The sequence below is a fragment of the Manacus vitellinus genome, unplaced genomic scaffold (genome assembly GCF_001715985.3).
Source record: "Manacus vitellinus isolate BGI_N305 unplaced genomic scaffold, ASM171598v3 scaffold_3_pilon, whole genome shotgun sequence".
Lineage (NCBI taxonomy): Eukaryota > Metazoa > Chordata > Aves > Passeriformes > Pipridae > Manacus > Manacus vitellinus.
In genome coordinates this window covers 34,737,713-34,758,756 of record NW_021940535.1, presented here as the reverse complement: position 1 = coordinate 34,758,756, position 21,044 = coordinate 34,737,713, and the positions used below count along the sequence as shown (strand labels likewise).

Here is a 21,044-nt window from a genome sequence, read left to right as displayed (position 1 = left end):
TTTCTACATGGACTGGATTGTCATTTGAAAGCTACAGTTTAGTAGTTTAGTGGCATAGTGACATTTTTGTCCTCAAGAATAAATGCCTTTTTTTACCCCCATGATAAAGAAGTGTTTATTAAGATCATGAGAGTGACATGTATCCCAGATGTGGCACAGTTCCATTACGTTGGTCAGAGGAAGCAAACATGCAAATAGAATGTGATTACAGGTTGTTTTAAAGGTTATGTTACTGGCTTTGCATCCACTGCATGGGGACACTAGTATATAGCATAACAATGGTGAGAAGATGAAGAGCAATGGCTAATGCAATTTTTTTTTATTTAACCTCTTGAAATAGTAACGATATTATAATAATGCCAGTGGAACACATTGTTATCCTGTGTATTTTTTGATTTGCTAGAAAACAGCTTGAGTATTGACTACATGCTCAAAGATTTTTGTGATTTGACCATGATAAACCAGAAGGACTTCTGCAGACAGCCTCTTACAAAGGTGGTTTGCTGATGGTCAGCATTAACTTTCGTGATAGTATTAGAAGGGTAATCTCTGTAGGATGACTCAAGAAATACTGGTAACAGAGCCTCTTCTCCATACTTTTGCCAGGAAGATAGTCAGAGACTCTTCTGTGAATACTGAAGCCTAGGAGACTTGCTAACTTAATTAATGTAATAGGTAGCTAAATACAGATCTTAATTACAGCTTTTTAAGAAAATTAAAATAACTTAAAGATACAACTTGGGAACTGCTGATTCCCAGGGGAGTTTTCTTTCTGCTAATAATCACTTTTACTCTTTTATATGTAGCTTTACTGTAAGAGTCTGCGCAGACTTTGAAGGTCAAAGTATTTCAGATGAGATAGGTAAGAAATGTTTTCTATTCATATAATTTACTGTTTCCTGCTACATTTCAGGCGTAGTTTTTTCTTACACTTTGAAAGATGATAAGAGTGAGGTCCTCCCAAGGCAAGAAAATGCAGTTAAAAAAAATGTATATGTATATATATGGCACAAAACTTCTGTAACTGAGTTAAAGGATTTTTGATTCAGATTAAGCCATTTTCCAAATAAAACCAAGAATGTACCTTGTTGGAGAATGTTCTGTTTTGAAAAAAAAAACAACTTTAAAGCAACAGAAGTCCTGTACATGTATGATCTGTCAGTGAAATCAGAAAGCTTAAGTTACACATCTTCCATACTTTGCATCAAAAACTAGTGGGCTGCTAAAGAGACAGGTACTTAAAGCATGGATTAGTTTTCCTTGGAAGACTTTGTTAGATTAATCAATTGTAATACTATGTTATAATACTATAATATTATAATACAATAATAACTAATTGATTAGTATTTTCTCTTTCTATATTCAATCATTAAATGTTTGATTTATTTGTATCCTTTAGTGCTGAAAGGTGAATTGCAATTAGATTCATTGAAACAGAAAGGAGCTGTTAAGAGGACCCTTTTCTTTGACTACCATCAGTCACATCATTACTTCCCCATTGTGATAGAAAGACAGAAGCAGCTCCATTGCCAGGACTTCCTTGTTTATCTCAGAGTAAGTAGTTTAAAATATTTTGGACTGTCATCATCTTTTGAGTAATACGAGGGATCTAAAGATAGTAGTAAAAAAGTAGCCACCAGAAAAGGAAGAACAATTTCCAAAATTACAGAAATGTGAGATAAGATAGGCCTTATCTGTATGTCTAGAATGTCCAGAACATATTGCTACCTTGAAAAAAAATCCCTATATAAATCTTTGGCTGATCTTTTGTCAATATAAGTATAAAATAAAGACTTCTTTTGAAGAATGTACAGTTTTTCTGTGTAAAAATACGTTAATTTCATGATCTTCTGGAAATTTTGATCAAATACTGCATCTCCTGATACAAAAATGCGAGATTACTTTCCATTTTCAGTATCCCTTTATTTTTTAGCAATCACAGTGGGATAATCAGCTAGTCATGTCAATGCCAATTCAGTTGCAACAGATATTTCAAAGAAACCTCACTAGAAATATTGACCTAAAATTAATATATTTTAAAAAATACTTTGAAGGTATTTAAAAATGCTTTTAGAAAAAATAAAACCATGGATCTGAAGTTGTAAAGAAGAAAGGGTCAATAGCTACTCAGTTGCAGCTGGAATTACCTCATGCAATTGAAGTAGATTCCAAGTCTGGTCCAAGAAATGCAGTGGGAGTTGAAGTGGAGAAGTTTCAAGCACTATGTAAGGAAGTACCTAGGCAAGAAAGTTTTACCATTGCTAACTCACATAAGTTCTTGGTTATAGTACAAACCACCTGTATTACCTCCACAAATCCACACATGTCCTACCTCCAGTTAAAAAGGAAGGTGGGCAGCAGCTGATAGGAGTTGGTTCTGTGTGTCTCTTTTAAACAGCTTCATTTTAGGCTAATGACTTTGAAAAATTTCTGAGTCTACTAAGCTAAGCTGGCTTCTTCCAGAAGGGGCTGTGGAGGCAATGTGTTCTGGTCATTCCAGTCACTGCTGAGTCACTTTACTTTCCTAATAACACTACATGCAGCCAGAATTTGACCAGCAGCTGTCAAAGAACCATGTCTTTACATTCAATAAAGACTGAAGTCTGAAACTGTTGACATACCATACTAATCTGAAATAATTGTATTAAACTACTGTTTTTTATTGTGTGATTGTCACTCACAGGATGAAACAGAATTTAGAGATAAATTATCTCCCATTAATATAAACTTCAATTATAGTTTGGATGAATCCGGTTTTGAAGATAGTTTGACTGTGAAGCCAATACTGAACTATTACCAGAAAAGCTCATTAACAGAGCAGGTACGAATTTTGCATGCCACATTTTCTGTATATAAACATGAAAGCATTTACAAAATGCTATGTGTCATTTTCCTTAAAACAGAGAATTATGGCCAGAAATTACACAACAAGGATTTAATTAATTCAAAATGTAAATTGAATATAAATATAGAACCGACAGGCCTTTAAAGTATTTCCCAAACTTTGTTGTGCTCTTAGTTTTGATTGCCTTCTAGAATATGTAAGCCAAGTTTGTGTGGGAAAGGGCCTGAAAGATGATACTGTTCTGCTAAGGATGTAGTTGACAGTCTAGTCTCCAACTACCATGTGGAAAGGAACTTACAGAAAGGAGACAGAGAATTAACTCATGAAGTCAGTGCTAGTGATATTTAAGACACTTAGATTAGTGATTTTTAAGGAAGTGATTTGGACTTTGAGGCATGTACTAACTGTATTACCATTTTTTCACTTTGCAATAATACAGGCTTACATTCTAGTTGACTGTGGAGAGGACAACTTGTGCATTCCTGACTTGCAGCTCTCTGCTATACCGTAAGTTAAATAAAATAAATGATGCTGTGAATAAGTCCAAACATTACTGACTGTTGTAACAGAATGAAGTATGGAGAACACAGTTCTGTTGTTTACTAGAGATAATAATTTTCCAGATTTTAATTTGTGCATCCATTTCATCTAGAAAACCCAGAAATGGAGAAATATACACTTATAAATCACGGTTTATGATGTTTAATGGTTGTCACAGAAAACAGACTTTGCAGGTGTTCATTAGAGGTGGTTCTAGTTCTCTGAATGCCAAGAGATAATGCAAATTTTTGTTCATAGGAGGTTTCAAATTTTTTTATTTCAGTGTGCCAGTGACTTTGAACTTGGGACACAATCCTCCTGACCTCAGTATACAGCCAGAGTATAAAGTGAAGTAAATGAATTTCAGACTAAAAATATTTCAAAACTTGGAAACAATATCTCGTGTGGGGAGGGGAAGTGGGCTAAGCAGGAAAAATGGGAACCTCTGACTCTGTGCCATCAAAATCAGTCTATCATTCCTGTGAAAGGAAAGGGCACAGCACTGTTGCAGATCTCAGGAGAATTTTTGTCATTGTTCATTTTACAATGGACATGAGAGAAAAACTACCACCTTTGTACCCTGCCAAAACAATGCTGATGGCACCCTTGTGGCAAGTAATTCCTCCACTAAATACTTCTTACTGGTTAGAAACTAGTCAGACTCTGAAATTTTATACCAGTAACTGAGAAGTTCTGTGGTAGTCTGCTTTGATTGTCCGTGGTGCTGTTTTCTCTTTACCTCTTTTCTACACAGGTGCTGGCATACTTTTCCATGGGGTCATTTCTTTCGGAAAATCTTTTATTATGTTTCACAGAATATTTTCCAGAACAGATGTTGGGAGAGCAAAATGGCCTTCTGCTTTATTCATATGTAAATAAAAATTGTGCATGTTCTAACTCCTGACAAGTAGTATTTTCTATACAGAGATACAGATCAGTTAATAATTGGAGAAGAAAACTGTGTCATGCTCATAATAAATCCAAGGAATGATGGGGAAGGAGCCTATGAAGCTGAGTTACACATAAAGATTCCACCTGAAGCAGATTACACTGGGGTTGAACGCAACAATAAGGTAAATGAAAATCAAAATATTAGCAATAATAAAGCAGAAAATTGGACACTGCTGTCTCATCCTCCCAGCACAGCAGTGTTTTACCATAATTAAGGGTGTCCCAGTCTGATATCCTCAACAGTTGAACATTAACTGCAGTATAAACTTGACAAAGTTGTTTTCCTTTGTCATCAATTATTCTATGTTATGGATGGGCCAAAAACTCAGTCATAATGTAAAATGTGCCAGTGTTCACAGGAGAACTAATGTTGACTGAAGTCCTGCTGAGCTGTACTGAACATGCAGTGTTTCCTTTTGGGGTCTGTTTGTTTTTTAAGAGCAAAGATGAAACACTATCCTGCAAACAAGCAGAGTGTTCATGTATTCTCTGTTGGACAGCAAGTCTGAATCACCTCATCTGCACATAAATCTCCCAAGCTGTTGCAACATGAGCCTGCTTTTTTCTGTTAGTGCCTGGAATGTTCAGAAGGGCCTCAAGGGTGAGAGTGGGAGAAAGCAAGTTAATTTCCTTTCTAAAGGTAAATGTTTTTAAGGCTGAAAGTAACTTACAAGGTATTTCCTTATTCTCCTTCTGTCAGTGACTTTATTAATGGGCTTTTAACCTAATTTGAAAAAAAATTACAAGAGGTAATGATGTCATCGAAGATGACAATATGGAAATTCTCTGCAACTTCACATCTCAGAAGCATACATTAAAGAAACCAGCCTTTTTCTATTGCCTATTCTTTTGTTCTCTTAGCAAAGCCTCTGGTTCTTTTGACTGTGATTTACAAAAGTTCTCTTTGATATACTACACATGGTTACATTTTTCATTTGTTGCTCTTTAGGAATATTCAGCTGCTCTTTTGGACATTACAAAGGATGTCAGGGGAGGCACTTAATCCAAAACTCACAGCACATATTGGCACATGTCTATCATTTGAGGGACTTGGGGGTGGTGGTGGATGAGAGGCTAGACATGAGCCAGCAACACGCACTTGCAGTCAGAGCCAACCATGTCCTGGGCTACGTCAAAAGCAGTGTGGGCAGCAGATCGAGGGAGGTGACTCTGCCCCTCTACTCTGCTCTGGTGAGATCCCACCTGGAGAACTGCATCCAGCTCTGAGGTCCTCAGCACTGGAAGGACATTGACCTGTTGGAGCAAGTCCAGAGAAGAGCCACTATCTGATTAGAGGGATGGAACACCTCTCCTGTGAGGAAAGGCTGAGAGAACTGGAAAAGAGAAGGGTGACCTAATTGTAGCTTTCCAGTACCAAGAGGGAGTCTACTAGAAAGATAGAGAGTTTTTACAAGAGCACGTAGTGACAGGACAAGGATGAATGATTTTAAACTGAGAGTAGGTTTAGATTAGATATTGGGAAAAAAATTCTTTACTGTGCGGGTCGTGAGACACTGGAACAGGTTGCCTGGAGAAGTTGTGGATGACCCATCCCTAGAAGTGTTTAAGGTCAGGATGGATGGAGCAACCTGGTCTAGTGGAAGGTATCCCTGTCCATGGCAGAGTAGTTGAAACTAGGTGATCTTTAAGACCCCTTCCAAATGAAACCATTCTATGATTCAGACTGGAGAGAGATAATTAAGGACTTTATATTATTTTAGGAAAATTTAAATTTTACAGCATCTGCAGGATGGACTTGCGGAGAAAGAAAGGAAAAAGACATGAAATATTCTGGTGCTTTGGAAGACTAAAGAGAAACTAGAATGGGTTAGGAAAGAGTGCTAACATTCTTTTTCTTTTGAATAGAAAATTGTAAAAGCCCAGGCATTAGGCAAAGCATTGCCAGCCAGTGAGGGAAGTGATTGGTCCTCTCTGCTCTGCACTTAATTTAATACAGAGTAATTTCAGCAGACAGGTGGATTTGTGGTAGAACCTGTTGCAATGATGCTCTTAAAGCTCTTCCTCTAACATTTCATTGACTTTTGGTTCTACTGTGTTTACAGTCCTCTGTGTAGCTGTTTTTCTCTGAACTGCAGATTCCTGGTGTTAAGGTAGAGATAGTATTCACCTCAGCCAGCAACACAGAAAGATTGAGACCAGAATATATGAAATGTAATCAGCTGAATAAATAATTTGATACATTTCTGATGAACTGAAAAATCTTTAGAATCAAATAATTTCCTCTATGATACTCATAGAGGATATTTATCTACTTTATTGTGGGGCTACTCTGGATTTAGTCTACCTAATAGAGAAACACATTTATCCCTGAAGTGTTTCCTGTCCAACCTGCTTTTTTTTTTTTTTATTTTAACTACTTTTTGGGCTATTCTATATCATTTGAATTACACTCAGAAGCTGTTGAAGTCAACAACTTAACTGAAAATTCACTTGCCTTCTATCTCCTGCATTCAGCTTTATGCAATGCAGTGTTTGACCTGCCTCGGTTGTCATTATCTTGTTATCTCAGGACTGATTCTGTAGAATATTGTACACGGACTGTGCAACTGTACCAAAATGAGTAACATTTTGCAGGGATATATGTGATCATATGAAGGTGGAGTGGGAAGTGAATGTGCATAATCTTAAAGTTTGAGGTCAAGGATGTGATTTTGGAGCTTCATTGTTTCCTGAAGATGCTGACACTTCCTTCAGGCAGAAGCTGATTATTGAAGTAGAATGACTTAAAATGAAATCAAATGTGTTGTTTTTTAGTTGTATTGTGGAAACACTTAGAAGGTCCAGAGACCAGGTAAATGAATAAATTACTACAGCTTTAGTAGAAACCTGTAATTGGTTTGTAATAACTGTTCATATGGATAAGGTGTAGAGTTACTAGAATTAGCTGCAATGAAAAACATATAACTACATTATATTACCTCATATAACTAGAAGTAAATTAGGCAAATGCAAAGCCCTAATAGATATTTGTTCCAAACCAAAAAACATTATGTATTTTGGCAGAACTGTCTCTGCTCAGGCTGGAAACTGTGGAATGGTGAGTTCACATCCAGATACATATTGCAATGGATAAGGTCTGAGCCACTTTCTTTCTGAACTAAAGCATGACACTCATAAAATAATAATAATAATAAAAAAAAACCAACAAAAAAAACCAAACCTGAAACCTTCTTGTATTATCTGAAAATTCCTAGAATAAGTACATAATGGCTGGCTGGATGAGATGTGATTTGAGCCTTATGAGGACAAACACTACTTCTTTATACATCAACTAGAAGAGAAGCTAAATTCTGGCACCTGGTACCTAATCCATCCACTTCTTCTCAGAAAATAAAATTGGAATGTGATGATCAAGGAAGGAGAGGAGGTGTTTTACTCTTCAGCCTATTGTGCTTAACTATTCTGGCATCAATTAGTAACTCATCACTACGACCACCAAAAAGTTTCAAGTTTGTAGACTGCCTGGATTACTTAAAGCATCCACTCATTTTCTAGTTAAAATGCACCCTGGGAGCACATGTGTTAATTGTTGGGGTTTTATTTCTGCTCAAGACTGCCAAAAAGACCATGTGTTGCTATAAAAATATAAATTGCTACCAGTGGCAGGTAGAAGAGTTTTGTGGCAAACACTTCCATGTGGCTGAGTTACATATGAACCCACTGATACTGACAATAGTAGGTGTACAAGTCTCTGAGCTTGTTTGCTTCCTGCCTGGTTTTAATTTTCCTATTTTGTATTTAGCCACCTCAAAAAGGTGATCAGTGCAAAAATGAAGGCAGTAAATCTCATTACTGAAAGAATTCTACCAAACTTGACCCTTTGTCACATCTTTATGCTGCACAAATTAGGTTTTGTGTTGCTGGTCATATAAATTCTGTACCATTAATCATTTTCTGTCTTAAGAGCATGCCATGCAAACTACAGAAAACCTACTCACAAAACTTCCCTATTTTCTCAGCCTTAGAAGGACAAAAAAATGTGTGATAAGGGCTAATTTACTCTGTGCAGGTCTATGATACAGCATTTTAAAAGAAACTGCCAAATGTCCTATAACGATGAATATTTATTTTATAACATTTAGACCTCAATTTCAACCCTTCTTGCCTAACAAAAGCAAAACTATAAACCCACACATCAAGCTAAAATTATTAGTTTTCCAGACAAGTTTCATTTCAACTGTGTTAACATCCTCTCTTCTCCCGTGTGTTGCTTCCCACCTCTAATTAACCAGCTGGAAAGAGTGTAAAAATCCTTCCCTCCCAACCCTAGAGAGGCTTGGGAAGGCTGTTAGTGAACTGGACATGCTGTGTAACCAACTTTGTTTCTTCCTAGCAAACTGTAAAAGTGTCAGTGTACAATGAGGTGTGTGCTGAGGGCATGCTTCATATCGGCTCTGTTTAGGACTTGTCCTATCTTTTCATTTAAATTCAGGAAATGATGAGGATAGCATGTCCGTGCTGGCTTTTACAGATAAGACAAATTGGTAGTCAGTAGTCTGGAGATTTCCCAGGTCTTTTTATATAACTCACACATGCTGCTTCATCCATGAAAATCACAGATGAGAGGAAAGGTAGTGCAACTTGCTGCATCCTGCTTTTACAAAGCTTGTTTACTTCTGCACATATATGGAAATACCTTCTTTTATTGAATATGTCAAAGAGGAAAACAGAAAAAAAACCACCCGCATTTTGTTGCTTTATCTTTTTCTGTATCTCCTAATTTGCACTATTCTATAGCTGTCCCTCCTTTTATACAGTCTGTTTTGTTTACAGATGACACTACTAGTGATAAAGATTGCTATAAACAACAAAAACCTTAATTTCTGATAATGTGAAAACCTATCTCCTTTGTTGCCAATTTATAAACACAGATAACAGTTTATGTTTTTACAGTAATATTTAATGTTCTAAGTATTTTAACATAGATTGGAAAATAAGGGCCTAGACTTGATCCATTATAAAGTTCTGCCAATGCCAGAAATTCACTATAGAGACTTCTGGTGGTGGACAACACAACCATTTCAATTAGCATGAGACCTTTTTCCTCACCCAGGTTTACCTACTCATTTTTCTCTGTTGAGTCATTATGGCTATAGGAATGATTCACAAAAACAGAGCAGTATGTTAAAACTAGACATAGAGTGATCTCATCCTGATTCTTAAGGTTCTGGGAAACTATCCTCTTCGGTTTTCCCTGGCATCAGTTTTCCCCTGTTTTCTGACAATAAGCAAGTAAATGTTTTGATAGTGCACTGAGCAGGTGTCCGAAATCAAAAGAAATGTCACAGTCAAAAAGGCATCACTTTCCCAACTGGATACATTTCACTGTGATCTCTGACCTCCATATTGGTGTCCTTTTGTTGCAGGCACTGCGTGTATTGAGCTGTGATTACAAGATGGAAAATGAAACTAGAATGGTGGTTTGTGATCTTGGGAACCCCATGGTGGCTGGCGCAAATGTAAGGGAAAACCAGATGCATTTACTGATTTTTATCTAATTGAATTTTAAAGGGGAACAAATGGAAATCTATTCAATTAGCAGAAGGAGTCCCAATAAGCAGCATATAAACCAAATTATTTAGTTGGACAGGAAATTGTTTGTGTAATAAGAGGCAGAACTGTGCTTCTAAAGACTAACAATTTCTTTTTCTAAAAGATTAATTATGCTAGAACCTGTGTTTTATTTCATTTATTGTAAAGAAAATGAGTGACTCAGTTTAAGTCACAGAAGTTACACTACTATAATGAGAAGAGAATCCCAGTCTGCAATGTGATCTGTTTAATTTTTCTTTTTTAGTACTACCTTTACTTAAGACATGTATAGTAAATGACAACTTCTTTAGTCTGATTCTTATCTTCAGTGCATAAGGATTGTCTTATCTGTTTATATCACAATTTATATCCAGGAAAATGGGGTTGGAATAAAGTTTTACTTCAAGTTATTGTTATAAATCTAAAGATTTTCCTAAGACAACCTCTCATTAATCAGACTACACATTAGATGGAATGTTGGTAGCCTTGCTTTTAGGCAAAAGTGGAACTGAATAATGACTAATGATGGACAGTAGGTAAGGATTAAAAATACGTTTGGAGATAAAAAAGAGCTACCTTTTCCACAATTATCATCCTTTGTCCCTATTTCATGACAAAACAGTCTGGGAAATCCCAGAAGTGTTAAACTCAGGAATATTCAGCCATGGATGCTCTTGCAGAGGAATTTAGTGTTTCTTATAAATTTGTAAATGTTACAAATATTTAACTAAAAGCAAATAATCCAAACATTTATACGTAGATAAAAAACTATCCTAATAAAAATGAAGTGGTCAACAGCATGAACATATATCAGGAATAAACAACAGTTTTTGACTGAAAACTACCACTGCTTGAATTTCATATTGGACCTGTGGCTTTGCAAAGAAACTAAAGCAAATTTCATAAGTATTTTCAAAATTCCTACAAAGTTAAGGTTTGTCCTACAGAAGATCAGTATTTCACTCTTCAGACTCTCTACAGAGGGGATCTTTCCTGGTCTCTTATGATCTTGAAGTGGTTCATGTCTGACCCTCGATAAAAGAACCAAAAGAGTCATACTCCCCATGGGAGACTGGGACTAGAACAAGTTTGTTTGGATCCTAGGGATAGCCTCAGATCAGCCACAGAACTGAAAGTGAATGCGAACAGGTGTTTCATACAGTCATCTGCTTGCATGGTCACAAACAGTCCCAGGGACTCTTTGGGATTACAAGGAGCTGGAAACCACTGAAAATTGGATTCTCGGTAATGGACCTCCTGGGAAGAAGAATCTTCCTGGTGAGTTTCTTTCTCCATAGAACCACTGTGAACCAGAAGTCTGAAGAGAATACTGCAAACATTTTCTGGGAAGGACATAGACAAGAGGGATAAAAGATTTTGAAGGTTTTGTTTTATTCTACTAAATGAAACTCCTAAAAGGTAAGAATAGTTGAAAACATTTCTGAGGAATGGAATTTTCATAATGGGATTATGGGAGGCAATGATGGGCAAAAGCACTGGATAAATTCCAAGTCAAGTCAAATAAAAATGAGGATTCTTCCAAGAATCCTCAAAGAGCTGCTGATGTCATCACAAACCTCTCTCAAGGACTTTTGAGCAGTATTTGGAAGCTGGAGAGGTCCCAGCTGACTGGAAGGTGGAGAATGTTATCTTGATTTCCAAGAAGGGGAAGAAGAAGAACCCCAGTAACTACAGACCTGTCAGTTTCCCTTCAGCACCTGGTAAAGTTATGGAGAAGATTATTTTGGGAAGTATGAAAGACAGTGCAGTCACTGGTCACAGCCAGCACGGCTTCATGAAAGGAAAGTCCTGCTAGTCGAACCTGATTTCCTTCTACAACGAGGTAACCCACCCAGCTGACCAAGGGAAGACAGTTAATGTAACCTTTTTGGATTTCAGTAAAGCTTTTGATATTGTCTCTCACAGGATCCTTCTGGACAAAATGTCCAGCACACAGCTGGATAAACACATCATGTGATGGGTGAGCAATTGGCTCACAGGTTGAACACAGAGGGTAATAGTGAATGGGGTAACATCAGACTGCTGACCTGGCATAGTGGAGTTCTGCAGGGCTCCATCTTGGGCCCTGTGCTCTTCAACATCTGCATAAATTACTTGGATGCAGGACTGAAAGGGATACTAAGCAAGTTTGCAGATGACACAAAACTGGGAGGACCTGTTGTCTCCCTCAAAGGCAGGGAGGCCCTGCAGAAAGACCTCAACAAATTAGAGGACTGGGCAATCACCAACCATAGGAAGTTCAACAAGGGAAAGTGCTGGATTCTGCACCTGGGATGGGACAACCCCAGGTGTACGTACAGACTGGGGAATGAGATGCTGGAAGGCAGTGCCATGGAAAGGGACCTGGGGATCCTGGTCAATGGCAAGTTGAACATGAGTCAGCAGTGCCCTGGCAGCCAGGAGAGCCAACCATGTCCTGGGGGCATCAGGTAAAGCATCGCCAGCCGGTCAAGGGAGGGGATTGTCCTGCTCTGCTCTGCACTGCTGTGGCCTCACCTTGAATATTGTGTGCAGTTTTGGTCTCTGCAATATAAAAAAGACATTAAGCTGTTAGAGAGTGTCCAAAGGAGGGCCTTTGGATGAAGATGGTGAAAGGTCTGGAGGGGAAGCTGTATAAGGAGCAGCTGAGGACACTTGGTCTGTTCAGCCTGGAGAAGAGGAGACTGAGGGGAGACCTCATTGCAGTTACAGCTTCCTCATGAGGGGAAGAGAAGGGGCAGGCACTGATCTCTCCTCTGTGGTGACCAGTGACAGGACCTAAGGGAATGACCTGAAGTTGTGTTAAGGGAGGTTTAGGTTGAATATAAGAAAGAGGTTCTTCACCTAGAGGATGTTTGGGCACTGGAACAGGCTCCCCAGGAAAGTGGTTCACAGCACCAAGCCTGACAGAGTTGAAGAAGTGTTTGGACAATACTTTCAGGCACACAGTGTGAATCTTGGGTTTGACTCCTGTGCAGGGCTAGGAGTTGGATTTGATGATCCTTGTGGGTCCCTTCCAACTCAGCATACTCTGTAATTCCGATTCTGCAGTCTTTTGTATTGAGAAACCAGCAATTTTAGTTACCTGCTTAGTGGTTTCCCAGTTAGTCTCAAGGCAGAAGCAAATTCTCAAGATACAAATGGAAGTAGACAAGAATCTTGTGGATGATCAGGATGCAGTGAAGGAGGGCAGGAGAGCATAAAACCCCTTGGGTTTGGAAGAGAAAAGGAAGACTAAACACGAGAGACTCTCGCATGTTAGACTGCAGACCCTCAGACTCCTCTCTTTGAATCCAAGGCCATGTTTCCACATCATCCTTGACTCAAAATGCTAGCAGGGTGAAGACTTCAGGAATGCCCTTTGGTGGCTATTAAAGCAGTACTACTCTCACCTGTGTCCTTATGAATTTTCACAATGTAACTGATCCTTCTTTTCTTCAGAATCAGTTCTAGGGTTGCCATTTATGGTTTGCTGTTACCAAATATTCCTAAGCAAAATACTTTGTAAAGAGTGACTTAGAAGTAGCAGAATAAAACAACAGAGTTTATAACATATTTAAGGATGTTCTGGTTTATAACAAAGTAATCCAACCCTTTAAAATTGAGGCATGCAAAGATAGAGTATTACAAAGACAGATGGCTAAATTATTTGATTAGAGTGAGTGAAATCTTAAATCCAAAATTTGTCTTTGAAACCAGCTCTCCTGGACACTCAGGAAAGGTGAAAGGACTTTTGCTTTTTCAGTCCAAACATATTTATGATGGCAAATGTACTTCCAAAAGCAAAATACCAGCCCTTTGCACAAATTGCATAAATCACAAAAGGTTGCTCTGATCTATTTCCAATTTTGCAAAACAATTCTGCACTGGCAGGAGATCAGTTATTCTCAAAATACTCAGTCAGAAAGGAACTCTTTGTGAAAGTTGTGAGTGGAAAGGAAGGGTTAGGTCAAAATCGAACATTGCTGAAGTTCTTAACTATTGAGTCACTGTCATGGCTTTTCAGCACCCTGAAATCCTAGAATTCTTGAACTCTTTAAGATCAACTTTTGGGTATGAGGGTTATGTTGGGATTTTGTGATGTAACCCATGGGATATTACTGTAGTGGACTACAGGGTTGACTGACATTTCGCATCTTCAAAATGCATTATTGTCATCTGTGTCCTTAAAACTCTTTACTGACCACAAAAAAATACTTAACCTTTTCAGTAATATCTTTGAGGTTAAAAAAAGAAGAAAAAGTGAAAAATAATATAGAAAGGTAAGGAAAATCAGAATACCACATGACCCAGAATGCAAATTAAATGGCTGATACCATCTCACTGACAAAGAGTGCTCAATGTACTTATTTATGACTCTTAAATGGATCAGACCAACAAGCTTCCTAATGCCTGTTCAGTGGCGTTAGCAAGTGAAATATAGGTTTTATTAAAAATTCTGCTAGATTTTTCTAGCAGGGAGTTAATAGGAAATAAGAGTAATAAGATTATAAGACTGGAGGATTGGAAGATCTTGCCTGTTTCTTGATATGTACCAAACTAATTCTTCAAGAGCACAGAGGTTTTATCTTTCTTATGCACTGTAAGACACTTTAAAAAAAGCTTTCCCTCTGCCTCCCAGCATACTTCTAAATCCTGTTAAACATGGTAACAGATTAAGGCTGATCACTAATAGCAGGAATGTCATATATTTCAAAGACACATGATGTTACAAACATGGAAAAATTGCAATTTTAATGAAACTAACTTCACTTGGAAAATTTTAAATAAAATTAAACTATTCTGATAAAATTTATGTCCTAGTAAAATAAGGAGGTTGAGTGATTGCTAAGCTACAAGTTCAAGCAAATTAAACTTCTTAGGCCTCAGTGGGTTTTCAGCAAGGGCAAGTGAGCATCTTTGCCCCATTATTAGTAACAGTGTCAAGGGTTACTTGACATTAACAAAGTCATGCAACTATACAAAGGCAACATCTGCAGCTTATTAGAGTTGTACAGTAGGAGTGTGTTTCACCATTAAATAGGGGATTAAGCCTCAGGGGAGTAATAAATCATCAAAACTACAGTTCATGTCTGCTCTGTCTGATGAAAATTTTATCTTTGGTTCACCACATCTTTTTTCTTCTATAAGTGGAAATAAATTTATTTAGACTGGTTAGTAAAAACAGTGAGAGAAATGGTGAATTGAATATTTGGAATTTTTTGTCTAAAAGACTAAAGAAAGTCATTATATTTTTAAAGGTGAATGGAATTTCAATACTATTGTTAACATCATCTCCAAAAAGAGACCTTATAAAGAGCTTACATCTCTATTCCATCTCTATTACTGTTTTCAACTTCTGAGTAATTTAACGAGCACTGTCTTTTCATCTGAAAGATTCTGCTTCCAAAGAGAGAGATCAACTATAACTGTGACATTAAAATAATCAGAATTCAAAGATTTGAACTTGCCATTTCCTTTATGATGACAATATTGCTTTCAGCATTGGCCAGATGAAAGTAGTAGTTGAAACATGTTAGGTAAGTCTTGTTCTGGAGATGGATTAAGACTCAGCCATAGGAGAGGTAGACAGGGAGTGAGAAGCAAATGGAAATTGTCAAAGGGAGGAAACCACATCTGCAGAAACACAGGGGAGCACCAGTGGAAGCACTCGTCTCCTTCAGTTTTGGGAGCTGTGTGTTTTACCCTCTATCTCCTCTGCTCACACACTGCAAGCTGTGGCAAACTAAATTGCAAATATAACTTTGAATCTGTATTCCTCTTAACAGAACTGCAATAAAACCAAATCAAATTAAACTAAAACTGCTACTAATTTAGCCTTAGGTGATCAGTCAGCCCCACAACACCTAAAGCATGCATCTCATAGGTCACAGGTGCCGAAACAAGGTGGGGAGCAGGAAGCCCTGGAGACCTGGACAAAGGCGTGCATAGATGGAGGCAGGGATGAGAGGTGCCAGACAACCATTATTTTCTTTTGGCTTAGCAAAGTAAAGCAAAGACTGTCTGAATGAAGAAGGACCCACCACTGTTTTCTTGGGAGTATGCATCTCTGTTCCTCTGATCTTTCCTCTGTCCAACCAAGTTTTCCATCTGGTGACATACACAGGCAGGATGGTATTTTTTCTTAAGAAAAACTAGATGATGTTATTTCATACTAATTTTAAAAAACCACAGCATCCAGTATGTCTGTGAAATGCAATGTTGAACAGTTCTGCTTTATTGATCTGGGAGATCAACCATTTTTAATAACCTGCTGTTTTGTTTCTTTCTCAGTTCTCCACAGGCATTCGATTTTCTGTTCAGCATTTTGAAAATGCAGAGTCCAGCATCAGTTTTGAACTGCAAATAAAAAGGTTAGATATTTTATCAAGAGCATGGTTATTTAAATTATTAATTTCTATTGATATATAAACTTTAATATATAAGAAGGTCACTCTAACTCTTGAGTGTCAGTAATAATTTCATGGGCTTTCCTATGGTAGCTTACTTCAGGAGGATTTGTGATATTGGAACCTTCCTAGCTTTTAGCCAAATCATTTCTTTAAAATTCAGATTAACTGACTTTGGTCAGTAATCCAAGGATCTTCTACAGTTTTGCCAAAATTTTACCTTGTTTTCCACTTCCCAATTAATGAACAGTGATAACTTTGTAACAAAGTTGCATATGTGCAAACATATCAGCTATGAAATTCAGAAAAAAGACATACCTCTTCTTCACAGCAATTTAGAAAATAAAAGGAGAGCAGTTAAAATCTACTCAACAGATTTGCAAGCATGAAGAGAAAGAACTGCTTCAGTTTGATGCAGGTGAACTTCTGTCATTTTTCCATTAGTTTCCTCCCTCAGGTCCCTTGTGGGCCTCACATACTACTGCTGGAGAATCTTCTGGTTTATGCTGAGCAGTACTTCTTCCACAGGGACAAAAAGCACAGGGCAGGCTGGGTTAGGATAAAAGCAAGAACAAGCCTGGGACTTTTTCTGAAGGTGGCAGGGCTTCTGCTTCATCTGTCCTCATCAAATACACGCTGGAGTTCCTGCCCTCTCTGCCCTGCGCACAGAGACTTAAATGCTCATGTCTGGCCTTTAATGAGGGCCTTGATCATGTTCATTATGGTAAATAACTGAGACATTTAAAATATCTAAGTCATGTTTCCCTAATGTAACCCTTGAAGGAAAGGGCATGTAGAAATTTGGAAGGGCACAGCAATGCCACAGAAGTCAGTGAGGTGCTCGGTCAGGCCTCAGGCCTCTCCCAGAGATCCAACTGGTGAGCTGGAGGTCATGCAAACCTGGACATGGGCTACTCCAGAGACAGATACAGCGAGTAACTTGTAGGTCCCCTGTCCCTGCCACTGGTCACTTCTTAGTGCAAGCAATACAGTTTTAGATGGCTATGTTTAGAGGCTCATGGCTCTAAACCCTTTTCATGCTATGAAATTGTGGAGGCTCAGAGCTTTTTTGGATAGCTAAATCTGTCTAGGTGATAAGAGTTGAGGGTAGGTCACTGTTTTAGAAAAAGTGACATGAATTTACTGAGGAATAAGTCTGAACCTCAGGAGAAGACAGGATCTCATGCTTCCTCCATGAGTGTGGCTCACTAAAATGAAAAGGGAGGAAATCTGCTGGGCTACCAAAACCAAAGATTTTCAGAAACTGGTATGATAGTGCTGAAGAGCACCCAGCTACTTTAAAACCAAAAGAAAGAGTAAAACATCTTGCATGGGGAATGTACCCTACACTTAAAACTCACTGCTTGGTACATTCTTTCTCAAGTAGCACTACAGTTTGAGCATTTCTGTGTCCTTAGTGAACAGGCAAAAGAATCTTGAAAGGAAAAGAGAACAGAAATTCATGAGGCAGAAAGAGGAAATTACCTAAAGGGAAGGAAAAGGAAGAACACAGCTGAATTTGTGTTGTAGTCTAATTTATTCAAAAGAGAGACCTTTCATTTACTTCAAAACATCAAGTGGAAAATAAATATTTATTACTTATAGTAAAAAAGCAACAGTCTGAGTAGTGTCTTGAAATCTGATTCCTTTTCTGATGTGGACTTTGCTAGGCAATTATATACTCCTTAGAAAGGGAGATGTCCTGGCACTTTTATTTAAACTATTTTCTTCTCTAAAAAATACCATAAATTATGACCAAGATTTAAATACCATATATATATATATATATGCTCAAAATTTGTATTCTAGCTCCATGGAAAGTGAGACCACTGTACAAATTGGAGAGCAGCTTATTCTAACAAAGTAGTGGTTTAGTAATTTTTATACTTTAAACAATTTCTTTACTTTTGTACTCAAAACAATAGCTATAGAGGATCACATTAAAAGTTCAAATAATGTTTGGGGTGAATCTGCATTAGTTTACAAACAAATTAGAGCTGCTCTTAATTTTAGAAATCTGTAAGCAGAAAGCCTGGATCAAAGCAGTACTGCACTTTAATTCTCAAGAGTCAGTCACTGGGAATGCTGGCCTCCCCCGAATGTTTCCATTTGACTGATGCTACCCAGATGTGATAACAGCAAATTGTGACAGCAATAGAAACTTAGTCTTCATGAAGCAAGAAAGTACACACTTGCTTGAAAAAAACCATCCAAACTTAGTATTAAATAAATTCTAAGTCTGTCATTACTTATTTTCTCTTTCTTTATGAGTTTGAACCTGAAAACCTTCCTTTACATAAGTGGGCTATAGTCATAGGAATGGTCTTTGGAAGTAAGAGTAACTACCTTTATTACTAAAGATTTGCAATAAGGAAAGACAATCAAGTGAGTGAGAGCACTAGACTTTAAACACAGGGATCTATTTTCACTGGTTAGTGGGATTAAGAGTGTAAACACTCTCTGGATAGGGGAGGGGAGGGAAGAAAATAAGAAAAGTAAAGAAACAGTTGAGCTGTGTTCTTTTTCCTCAAAGACTCTGTCATTCAGAAGTCACAAGTTTGGAGAGCCATAAAACCAATTTTTTTTTTATAAAAACCTGTCTTGTTCATTAACACTACCTTTCTCCAGTGCATGAAACAAACTTGGATTTTATTAAGATACTTCAGACAGATAGCCAAGTTGAACAAGGGAATTTACATGATATTCTGAGCTGCATAAGTTTGTATCATCATATTCATCATAGGATTCTCTAAAGGAAGCTTGACCTGATTATATTATTAAGCATGTGATGAGATCAAGTAATATCAGACTTAAATACCAGTGTCCTGCAAGACTAAAGAGTGGCAATGGGAAGCCCATGCTGTAACATGTCCAATGGCATTGCATCCTAACTGGGGCCTTGTGGTATTCAGTGCTGTATCTATAACAATTTCATCATCATAACAATCTAGACTTCTGATAAATAACCTTTGTTAACACTTGTACATATCTTTTCCAGCTCTAACAAGATAAATCCCACTAGCAATTTAGTTAACCTCCATATCAACGTCAGTGCTGTGGCTCAAGTACAGATCAGAGGGTAAGTATTCAACTATTTCAACTCATTAAGATAAGTACTTTCTTACTGAATCTTTCTGCATAATCCCATGTAGTGAATCTTTTGCCATGTTATAATTGCAAATACCTTGTCCACCTAGTATACCTGAGTCTCACCCCTGCAAGCCTTGCAGGATAGAGCTACTAAGGACTTCCTTAGTTTCTGTGCAAATACAGCAACCTGTACAATCTCACATTGTAGTAACACAACTCAGAGCCAACATTTTAGTTGGGCATTCAAATTGTGCATGGATGTTACTAGTACAAAATGCCTCTTCATATGCTTAGGTCTGCTTGTGCAACCTCTTGGACACTTAATGCTGAATACTAAAACAGAATCTACTGCTTTTGCGACTGGAAATGTGAAACACATTATGGCAAGGCATATACTAATAGGGAGCAGAGTGAGGCCTTTGGAGAAAGGATGAGTAAGGAATGAGTTATGACAAAAAGTCAACCAGCTACTATTGCAGGATTCTTTCATTTCTGCCCGAAGCAAGTGCAAATCCACTGACACAAAGGATACCAAAACTAAACAGGCACAGGATATGAAAAAGATGATTATTTCTATTTTCAGATACAACTTGGTTTTGGAAACTATAAAATGCAATTAGTTGATAATTGCCAGTTGACCAAGAAAGCCAGTGGCATCCTGGCCTGTATCAGACATATCATGACCAGCAAGACCAGGGCATTAATTTTCCTCCTATACTTGGCACTGGTCAGGCCACACCTCAAATACTGGGATCCTTTTTTGGGCCCCTCACTACCAGAAGGACATTGAGATACAGGGGCGTGTCCAGAGAAGGGCAACAAAGCATGTGAAGGATCCGGAGCACAAGTCTTGTGATGAATGGATAGGGGAGCTGAAGTTGTTTAGTCTGAGAAAAGGAGGCTCAGGGAGACAACTATCTGAAAGGAGGTTGTGGCCATGTGGGGGTCAGTCTCCTCTTCCAAGTAATAAGAGATCAGATGAGATGAAACAGCTTCAGGTTGCACCAGGGGAGGTTTAGGTTGGATATTAAGAAAATGTTGTTCACCGAAAGGGTTGTCGAGCATTGGAAGAGGCTGCCAAGGGAAGCGGTTCAATCACCATCCCTAGAGGTATTGAAAAGCTGTGTAGATGTTGCACTGAGGGACATGATTTAGTGGTGGACATGATAGTACTAATTTTATGGTTGGACCTGATGATCTTCAAGATTTTTTTTCAACCTAAATTATGTAATTCTATAAGAATATCAGACTACCCTGTAAAATCTTGGAACTAGACTTCTATCCTGGCATCCTAGAGGAATTTGGCAGGATACTCTATTAAAGCACGTAATTGCCCCAAATGCTTTTTGGCTGAGATATTACATCTCCTATATCTCCTCTTCCAAAGTACAGCTCAAGACCTTAACCATTATCAGCTCTGCAAGGGGAAAATAGGAAGGTCATGGCCAGCTTCATTTCCATAGTCAGGCCATGAGGCTTGGCTGATGCAAGAGGGCTAGATGTCTCTTATACAACGCACCTCAAGGGACTACCTTAGGTGCAAACAAATAAAAATGTATGTATTTATAAAAACTATTTATTGTTATCTCTTTTAAGGCAATATAACTACATAGTGCCAGCAATAAGTCAAATAATTGTGCAGATCACAGAGACCATGTTTTCTTCTCTAATATTCA

At 37.9% G+C, this 21,044-nt stretch overlaps 1 protein-coding gene across 1 annotated transcript in view; it reads left to right on the top strand.

The window, feature by feature from the left end:
• ITGA8 (integrin subunit alpha 8) overlaps positions 1-21,044 on the top strand; it is a 108,406-nt gene that overhangs the window by 50,551 nt on the left and 36,811 nt on the right. The window contains exons 16-23 of the mRNA XM_018075165.3: positions 807-862; positions 1,400-1,554; positions 2,684-2,821; positions 3,285-3,352; positions 4,311-4,458; positions 9,724-9,816; positions 16,163-16,242; positions 19,277-19,357. Coding sequence (XP_017930654.3) covers positions 807-862; positions 1,400-1,554; positions 2,684-2,821; positions 3,285-3,352; positions 4,311-4,458; positions 9,724-9,816; positions 16,163-16,242; positions 19,277-19,357 — 819 coding nt within the window. The remainder of the gene's footprint in view (positions 1-806; positions 863-1,399; positions 1,555-2,683; positions 2,822-3,284; positions 3,353-4,310; positions 4,459-9,723; positions 9,817-16,162; positions 16,243-19,276; positions 19,358-21,044) is intronic.